The following is a 10,223-nucleotide window of genomic DNA, read 5'->3' as shown; positions in this document are numbered from 1 at the left end:
TCAATGTTGTTAACCTATGTTCTACTGCAAACCTTCTACTGCCACGTCTACAGCTTGCTTGCCTGAGTAGTGAGTTGGCTCATAAACAACTCCTGGTAATGGTAAGAATATCCTGATCAGGAGATGATCAGGCGTTGTCCATCTAGCCAATGGTAGATGATGTTTTCCTTTCTTCAGATTCTGTGTTTGAATCATGTTTATAAAAACTCGGGGCCCGGCTTTGCTCATGATACACGAGGAGCGTTCTACTGCAAACCTTCTACTGCCACCTCTAAAGCTTGCTTGCATGAGTAGCGAGTTGGCTCATAAACAACTCTAGGAAGACCTTGGTAAGGGTAAGATTATCCTGGTCAGGAGATGATCAGACGATGTCCATCTAGCCAATGGTGGGTGATGTTTTCCTTTCTTCAGATTCTGTGTTGAATCTGGTCCTGTTGCGCAGCAGCAGTACAAACAAACCATGAACCTATTTACTCTTGCCCATGCCTACCAGTATGATACTTTATTTTCTCAAAAGCTTCCACAACAGGGAGTAATCCCTGTTAAGACCTACTACACAATTTGTTTTAAGGAAGAAAGAAAGAAAGAAAGAAAGAAAGAAAGAAAGAAAAAAGAAAGAAAGAAAGATAGATTATTATGTGATATGTAAGTGGTAAAGTTTCCTTCATTATATGGGATACAATATTAGACGTTAATAAAATTTACGTCTTTTATTAGCTAATGTAATTGTTTAAAAGCACCATTCAATAAAGCATTCTATTACTATCCATTGTGTAAGCAGGATGTACAAGGGTATTAGAGTACCAGGGTATTAGAGTACCAGGGTATTAGAGTACTAGGTTATTAGAGTACTAGGGTATTACAGTAATCAACTAAACTAGCTACTCGCTGTGCGATATCCGAAGCGCATGCGCACTGTTTTCACGCACGTACAGTACAGCAGGTAGTGAGCGTTACCAGGAGTTACAGCGCAAGCGGATGCTTCCGAAGCGCTAGGACCGCGGGGAAATGACGAACTCGATCTGTTCAAATTTGCATTCGCCTTGAAACTGAAACCAACGGATGTTCTCCGTAGATCACTTCTGACAGCAAAACAAAGATCCGCGAGGGAACCTTTTTGCCATTATGGGGGTTTTTCACTCGGTACCGGAAGATCATCACTATCGGATTTTGTCTGAGAAGACAGGCTGTAAGTAAGGCAGTATAAAAGCATGGAGGAAGATGCTATTGCGCGATTATATTGTACAATTTCTGTCTTATTTTGGTTGTGCTTGGGCAAGCAACACAGCACAGCGTACATTCCTTTTAAACGCTATTTATAAAGCTTTATAATAAGGTTTCGGATGTGTTTATAAAAGGCGACTGGATGATATGGCGCATGAACATGAGGAGCAACGTTCCAGATCCATCCACCTATACAAAAAAACATTAACATTTACTACATTATGCATATGAATTTATGTCTAACAGTACTTGATAAAAAACAAACAAACAAACAAACATACTTTTCAAACAGAATGAAAAAAAAGTAACACTCGTTTTCAGGTTCAATTCCAATCCAGGTCAAATAAAAGGCAAGAAATGTAAACAATGACCATCTAAACCATATAACTAGTAAGAGTAAGCAAAGAACATCCTGTTATGTATAGTGCATATTAACAACAGACATTGTCACAAAGCAGATTTTCAGAAATCTAGATATAGCTTTGGATCATTGTCATGTAACAGGAGTGGTACTGCAGTCATCTTACAGCAAATATTTTTGTTATGTCTGTTGTAAAGAGACGATGATCTTAAAGTGTGCACCTGTGACATTTTCTCTCATTCATGAAGAAAAGCCTGAACATATTCCAAATTCGCAAGCAAAGAGTCACATTGCTTCCTGATGTTGCAATTCAGGATGTCCCACAGATCCTCTCTGGGGTCAAAATGATGAACAGACAAATGGGTGCTTAGCCATCGTGGCAGTCTGCAAAAAATTGTTCCTCAAAAACGTTGGGGAACAGTGAACTGAGTTCACATTAAACAAATGAGATTTTAATTCAGTAGCTTTTTGAACCTGACCTGATCCATCAAAGAGACCTTCATCTAGACCCGGCTGACATTTCGTGTGACTGGAAAGTCACAATACTTAAGTACATCTATATAGCTGGTTAAAACAATCAATAAGCTCTCATGTTTTATTTAAATTATTATAATTATTTAAATTATATGGTTTGAGTCTCCACAGCAAAGAGCAGATGGTATTTTGTTATACCATTAATAATAGTTTATCTGTATGCTCTTTAATAGTCAATCAGGGATATAGTTTGAAGAATATATTCAATTAATAACTACCCCTGAATATATCACAAATGATAAAAGCTGCTGTTTTGCTTTTATCCTTCCTTCAGTTTCTATGGAGCAGATCAAGATTCTTCATAATCGCTTCAAGCAGTTAAGCCACAATGATGATGTGTTACGGTAGGTTATACACAACCCAGTCCTAACTTTCTAACTTAAGCCTAAGCCTAAATATATCTATATTAAATATTTTTATATATAGTTCTAAATAGAGTAAAAGAGTCCATTGTCCTGGACAGTCTGAGTTGTATGCTTCTTGTGTGTACCTCGATAAATATTGCAATGATGAACAAAAATTTGACTCATAAATATGCAAAAAGAATATTATAATTCTTTATAATTATATTATAATTTGTTATGCTAAACCTTTCACAACTAAGAAGTCACTTCGCGACTAAATGCTTTCTATTTAAAGGAAAGATGATCTCAGCACACTTCCAGACCTAGCAAGCAACCCAATTCGATCCCAGATTGTAGCAGCATTCTTTGATAGAAGGTCAGTAATGTATAAAATTGTGGGTTAGCTATTCACTTATTAATGCTGACCATGACTATGTCTTGTTTAAAAATCTGTTAAATTTACTCAGATTAACATTTTTTCTGGACAGTTTACTACACTGAAGCCTATTTTTGAGACTTGCATAACATTTTTAAACATCCTCCTTGTGTGAATATTGCACTTAAAATTAGGGTGAATAATTGTTTTTAACTTAGAACATTTTTGCCACTTAATAAATTATATGTTCAAAGGAGAAACTCAATCCTCTGTGGTACCTCAGGCTCTATAAATGGGAGGGGAAAAACAAATGATCCATACCACTTGCAACCAACTAATCAGCATATGAGGGCATCTATGCTTCTGTGTCAGACATGTTTCTTGTCAATCCAGGTTGCTCAGCCTCTTGCACAAGCATTTATTTTTTAGCCTCTGTAATGTGCATTTGTTTGGGGGCTTAGTTTGAATTTGTTGGGAATTTAAAACAGCTATTTCAAGACATCTTCTTCCAAAATCATTGTTTACAAAAGCATAAGTGACATTACAATCATGCCAAACACTTCTTTTTATCATTGTGAGCCATTCATACTCTCGATACACACTTAAGCTTTTTCCTCAACAGGAACTTCCAGAAAGGAGGTGAAGGCTCAGTTCAAGAAATTGGCTTTGAGGAGTTCCTCATTGTCATGTCTTACTTCAGAGCTCCATCAGCGCACATGACAGAAGAGCAGAGAGAAGAAATTCGGAGAAGCAAACTGCGCTGTAAGAATGGAGTAATCAATGAAATGAGATAAACATGATGTTGGCAAAAATACAACATGTCAGTCACTTGGATCGCTCTATGATGTAGAAAGTCTAAAAAACAAATATTGCAAAATATATTTTTTATGTTGAGAATATAATTAATTCTAGGCACTAGGCACTTTATTGGCACTGGGCAGTGTTTACTGAAAAGCTGACTCTGCTGCTACAGATCATTTTAATAATTAATGCACCCTTTTCTCCCATGACAGTCCTGTTTAACATGCATGACACTGACAATGATGGGACCATAACACTGGAGGAATACAAACATGTAAGACATCCAATTTCTCTATTTATTAAGCACAGGACGTGTAACATTTTGTATTACACTAAACTGTAGTAGATCAATAAAAAGGTGTTGCTTTTAAATTAGGTAGGTTCATGCATCAGATTAGGTAGGTTCATTGCCACATTGTCACATACAGAGAACTATTCATATTTGTATTCATTCATTCATTGATACATACATACATACATTCACACACACACTCACACACACACACACACACACACACACACACACACACACACACACACACATATATATATATATATATATATATATATATATATATATATATATATATATATATCAGTAAGGAAATCCACAGTCAACAAGAGTAAATAAAAAAGCAGTTATGTTGTGCAGTAACTAACAAGATATTGCTTTGCTATAGGTGGTGGAGGAGCTGCTCTCTAGGAGTGGATCACTTGGAAGAGAAACAGCCAAGGGCATTGCAGATGCTGCTATGCTGGAGGTGGCTAACATTTCAGTGGGTCACATGGTAGGCTCTTTACACTAGACACCAACGTGTCAAACTCCATTTTGGCAAATGGACACATTATACTTAGTCCAGTTTGTAGTGGATGGACCAATAAATCAGAACTGAAGATATATAAGCTACAAAGGGTTGAAAAGACAGCAGTTCATTACTGAGTTTTTTCCCCCAAAGTATGGTTTCATAATATGATGTCTTACAAAATGTGTTCAGCCTTCTTTGTGCACAACGTATAGTGTTAAAACCTCCAATTTAAATTAAGTCAGTTAAGAGTTGACATAGATTGAATTGGCTTAGGGTCTTATTTACAATTATTAAAAATTATTAAGTTTATAATTTGTAGCTTGCTAATGAAGAACTACATATAATTAGCAAATTTTGTCTTTTTTTTAACATTTTCCCCAAGGACTAATTTTTCTATTTTTCTAATTGAATAATAGAGACTAGCTCTTTGATTCTTTCAGTTCAGTTTTAATTATAATTACCAGAGACTTTAGCTCATTATGTGGTCTAGATTAAAATCTTTAACCTTTATGTTGATGCTGCTGCTCTACCCTACCCCACAGTAGATGTTAATATATTGTTAACCAATATCACATGTACAGTTGAAGAATAATTTCTTCTTTTTACAGGGTCCAGATGAATTTTATGAAGGGATAACATTTGAGCATTTTGTGAAGGTTTGTCTATATTTTCAGGCCAGTCTCACATACACAATTTATCAGTACAATTATATCTCAATAAATCTCAATACATCAAGGCTTGAAGATCTGAATATAAGATAACAATGTTGTTAATATATAAAGCCTAATAATAAATTTGTTTTGAAATCAGATTCTGAAAGGAATAGAAATTGAGACGAGGATGCACATCCGGTTCTTAAATTTGGACACGACGAGTCTGTGCAAATGATGGCCTATCAGCAACCAATGGTTCACCTGATATTCCAATGCACCAATGATAACTAATAAGCTAAAGCTTAACAGAAAGGTAAATGGGTTATTTTTGCACTTAAACGCTAGCATTATATTGGCTAAGTACTGTTGTGGTGCTGAGGTCAACTAATACTGTATACAGTATAATCACAGAATAAATGAATTGACAGATTATTAGGTATGGCATTTTTAAGCCCATGGACATTTAAACATCTTGACATTTAGACATGAATTGACTTTGGATGTTCACTTTAAGCACCACTTTTATTATTTATGTTACTTTTAATCTTTTCAATTATAAACACCTGAATGTTACTTAATTGTCCTGTCTGTGGGACTAAAATAAAGAATGTACTTTGTTTAGGGGGCATATTAAATGTAGAGCAATAAATATCTTATATAAAATAAATAACAATAAATAATATACTTGCAATAAATAACCTTTCTCACTGTGAAATACACACAGATAAATATATTTGCAGGACATAACACAGTTGCACAACCCAATCACAGCTAGTTACTGAGCCACATACAAGAACAGTGAACAGTGAACAGTGGAACAAAACAGGAGTGCTGACACTGAGAGAACATGCAAAACTCCAGACAATAAACTGATCTCACTACTGAATAAGGATTGTAAGGCTGTGAGTCATGACTGTTATTGATTGTTCCAGCATGCTCCCCACTAATTTGAATGAATTAATTTGAGTATCATGAACAGCACATCTCTGTGCATCTCTACTACATTTAACCAAACATATCTACTTAATATATTATAAACGTATGTATAGAAATTGGTTTAATAATCTTATATTTGGTAAATTATAAACTTATAATGCAAAATACTAGATATATTTAGCTATATTAAACATATTGCTACTTGTTAAAATTTTGTACAGTGGCCTCGCTGCAATATAGATCCCTATTACTTTCTAAGATTTCTAAAATACAGATGTGATGACTTTTAATATATCTGCGATACCATATGATATTTGCAACAAATTTCCCACCATTTCTATAGCTTTAAGATTCATGTTCATAGAGATGGATGACTCCAACATAAAAATGGTTTATTTCATCAGGCATCATTAAAAATACTGTTAAAAATACAAGTTGAAATAGCACCCAAGACAGAAATTTAAGCAGAACAAAATTATGTTTCTGTCTTACTAAACATCTGTTCGTAGGAATACACCCAGAATTTTAACCCATTCCTATCCCACTTGAGGTTTTCAGGTAGCTATGGTAGATGACCTGATGATTGCTCACTTTTGTTTCAGTTTTCCTTAGAGGATGAAGCTAACTGATATAGCTCGAGTGCCCTGGATAAAGTGTTGATGTTGTGAGGATGAGTGATAAAAACAGTAACATTGTTTACATAATTTGAAAACCAGTTAGTCTCTCAATGAGATAGAACAGTAGTGGTTCTATTGCTAAACTGTATAGCTTGTCTGGGCAGCCTTGTCTAATTCCCCTTGAAAGAGTAATTGGCCAACTCAGTCCACCCCCCACCTTTACCATGCCTGAAGCCCCAGTATATACAGTAACATTTAGATTTACATTTGCGGAATATGGCAGATTACCTTACCCAGAGTGATGTACAAAAGTCCTTCTAAGTCTCTATCTATGAATACATTAACACTGGTTCACTAGGTTACAGACGTGTAAATTTAGCAGATTGAAAACAAGTCATGCAGCTGCATTTTGGATCATTTGCAGAGGACAAATTGCGTTCATGGTTAGACCTGCCAGTTGGAGTTGCAGTAGTCTTGAAATGACAAGAGACTGAACAAGTGTCTGGGTAGCCTGTGTGTTCAAAAATGGCTGAATCCTTTTGATGTTGTAGAGAAGAACCCGACATGAGCGTGTCACATTATTTTATATTTTTATATTTTATTATTACATTTTCAGGTGTATTTTCAGGCGTTTCAACACCTTTCTCCTAAAAGATGTCACATGTTCCAGTATAGGTTTTCTTTAACATTTTGGATGAATTTACATGCACATGAGCTCACACTTCAGCAATTCAATAGCCAAAATTTAAGACTGTAACTCTTACAGAGGGGGTAAACAGTGGGTAACAGTATAACATCTTTTCATTCAGCACAATTGTACTTTCTAGCACGCGATTAATAAGAACTAGTTATTTTAAGAACAACACTACCGCTTTTTTCATGTGGGAAGCAAAAGTAATGTTTTTGTTATCAACCTTCACTCCAACTGAGAATATCCTCCTATACCGTTGTCCACGGGTACACACCTGAATCAATTGTGGAGGGATAGTGATGGCGTCTTTACTTGAGACACCATCTCTGTTTAAAAATTATTTCCAACCAGCTCAAAACACTCAACAACTCATGCAGAAATTGAAAAAAGAGACCTGAATAGGTATCTTGCTCTCACCAGCAGTGTCTCACTCCACACAGCCCTCACCCAACTCCCAGCATGCACCAGAGAGAGAGAGATAGTGATATTAGGTATGCTTGAAATCATGTGCTTGTTAAAGACAATGTACATAATGTGCAAAGTCCAGTCAAGGACTCTGGTATAATAGCTATGACAGCATCCAAATATCCCAGTTCACCAAGCACTCTAAGATCTGTTCCTTTACCTATGGAAAATATACTCATAAAAAATAGACTAAACAAATGCTTTTTCAGCCTGGACTTAAACACTGAGACTGTGTCTGAGTCATGAACCCTATTTGTAAGGCTGTTCCATGACTGCAGGGTTCTGTAAGAAAAACTGCCCCTGCTGTAGCCTTTACTATTTGAGGTACTAAAAAATAGCCTGCACCTTTTGATTGAATTAGACAAAATAGTACACGGATAATAAAAAAACAAAAGATTGCTTAAGTACCCTGTTGTGAGACCATTCAGAGCTTTATAGGTCAGTAACAGTATTTCATAATAAATGCTAAATTTGACTGGGAGCCAATTCAGTGTGGAAAGATGGGAGTGATGTGCTCTGGACTAACTGTTTATGCTCCTACTGGAACATCTAGAGAGTAAAGCATTATAATAATAAAACCTAGAGGTAGGAAAAGCATGTTCTATTGTTTCTGCATCATGTACTCACATCATATTTCTTATCTTATCAAAATTTCTGAGATGAATGAAGGCTAACCTAGTATTATATACATGAGCTTCAAATGAGAGTACAAAGCCTTACATCTTACATCAGTATTATAGAACACAATCTTACATCAACAAAATTATTGTTAGCTGACTGATGGTTCTGTTTGATTTGTTCAAAATTGACAAAACAGATAACACATGTTGGTATAAGCCTTTATAAATGTTTAATGTATATTTCTTTCAGTTGTTATGCAGGTGTCACATAAACAGGTGCCCTATAAACATGACCCTGAAGACCTGATAAATTTGATTGAACATTGTAACCAGCAGATGTCAGTACATTTATATAATACAGTTATATTTTACTACAATTTGTATATTTTCCACTTGTGTTAGTAATAATACAGTAACAGTATATATTATAGTCCAGAAAGTACAATAAATAGCTAGACATTAAAAGTGATGTTTCTAACACAGTGTGTTCTATATATCTGGTGCTGACATACACTGTGATATATATGATCAGCCATAACATAACCAGATGATTAATATTCTGTATTTCCCTCTTGTGCCACCAAAACAGCTCTGAACCATCAAAAGGTATGAACTCCACAAAATCTCTGAAAGTTCTGCACCAAGAAATTACCAGCAGATCCTTAAGTTTGGAGGTGGGGTTTCCATAAGTCAGACTTCTTTGTCCAGGAGATCAAACAGATGCTCAATTGTACTAAGATTTGTGGAGTTTGGAGGAGAGTCAAGAAAAGAATTTTTGCAGTGCAGCAGGTGCATTATCATGCTGACAGAGACACTAACATTAGAAATACAGTTGTCATGAAAGTGAGTACTTGGTCAGGAACAATATTTAGGTAGGTGATACAAAGAAAGATCCACATGAATGACAGGACACATGATTTCATTTCATTGCCCAGGAGATCACATTGCCTTCACTAGTTTGCTTTTCCATCCTGGTACCACCTCTACCGCAGTAAAACATACTCAGTTGTCCACATTGGATAAAAGATAAATGTGATTCATCAGACCAGGCCACCTTCTTGTATTGCTCATTAATTTAGGTTAAGTGCTGAGTGCACAGTGTAGGCACAGTGATGGTGGACAGGAGTCAGCATGGGTACTCTGACTGGTCTGCAGATACACAGCAAACTGCAATGCATTGTGTGTTCTAACACCTTTCTATTATAGCCAGCATTAAATCCTTTAGCAATTACTTTTACAGTAATTCTTCTGTGAGATCAGACCAAATGGGATAACCTTTGCTCTTTATGTGCATCTGTAGGCCTTGGGCAGTGATGACCCTTTCAACATTTCATTAGCTGCCCTTTCTTGTACCACTTTTGGTAGGTACCAGCCACTGCACCAGGAACACCCCAAAAGGCCTGTCGTGTGGGAGATGCTCTGACCCTGAGTAGTCACTCAGATCCTTACACTTTCCACTTTTACATGTTTCCTGCTTCAACTTTACAAACTGACTGTTCACTTGCTGCTTAATATATACAACCAGGTGCCATTGTAATAGGATAATTAATTGTATACCCTTCACCTGTCATTGTTTTGATTTTTGCATTAGATGTCAAAATATGAACTTAAATAAACAAAAATAATATATTTTTTAAGTGATTTGCATAGGTGTAAAGGCTTGTAACAGCTTTTTGATATTCCCCAATGTTGTCCCAAACACTTATAAGTATGTAAAAATGTATTTTCCTCGAATAATCCTAGTTTTATTCTCTGTAAGTTATTGTCCCTTATTCATTATATTTTTGTACTCACA

The 10,223-nt window shown here is 35.8% G+C and overlaps 2 protein-coding genes across 2 annotated transcripts in view; both read left to right on the top strand.

Annotated features, from left to right (window-relative positions):
• Nucleotides 1–1,018: 1,018 nt before the first annotated feature.
• On the top strand, nucleotides 1,019–5,393 carry tescb (tescalcin b). Its single transcript, XM_060862946.1, has 8 exons — nucleotides 1,019–1,189; nucleotides 2,394–2,463; nucleotides 2,759–2,839; nucleotides 3,462–3,601; nucleotides 3,853–3,914; nucleotides 4,321–4,428; nucleotides 5,055–5,102; nucleotides 5,257–5,393. Exons 1-8 carry the CDS (start codon nucleotides 1,126–1,128, stop codon nucleotides 5,332–5,334), a joined length of 651 nt encoding a protein of 216 aa, XP_060718929.1. The 5' UTR covers nucleotides 1,019–1,125; the 3' UTR covers nucleotides 5,335–5,393.
• taok3b (TAO kinase 3b) overlaps nucleotides 5,276–10,223 on the top strand; it is a 24,400-nt gene continuing 19,452 nt past the window's right edge. Inside the window, exon 1 of the mRNA XM_060862943.1 lies at nucleotides 5,276–5,412. Coding sequence (XP_060718926.1) covers nucleotides 5,380–5,412 — 33 coding nt within the window. The 5' untranslated portion in view covers nucleotides 5,276–5,379. The remainder of the gene's footprint in view (nucleotides 5,413–10,223) is intronic.

The sequence above is a fragment of the Tachysurus vachellii genome, chromosome 26 (genome assembly GCF_030014155.1).
Source record: "Tachysurus vachellii isolate PV-2020 chromosome 26, HZAU_Pvac_v1, whole genome shotgun sequence".
Lineage (NCBI taxonomy): Eukaryota > Metazoa > Chordata > Actinopteri > Siluriformes > Bagridae > Tachysurus > Tachysurus vachellii.
Note: the sequence above shows the minus strand (reverse complement) of the source record. Positions and strands in the feature narration are given on the sequence as shown.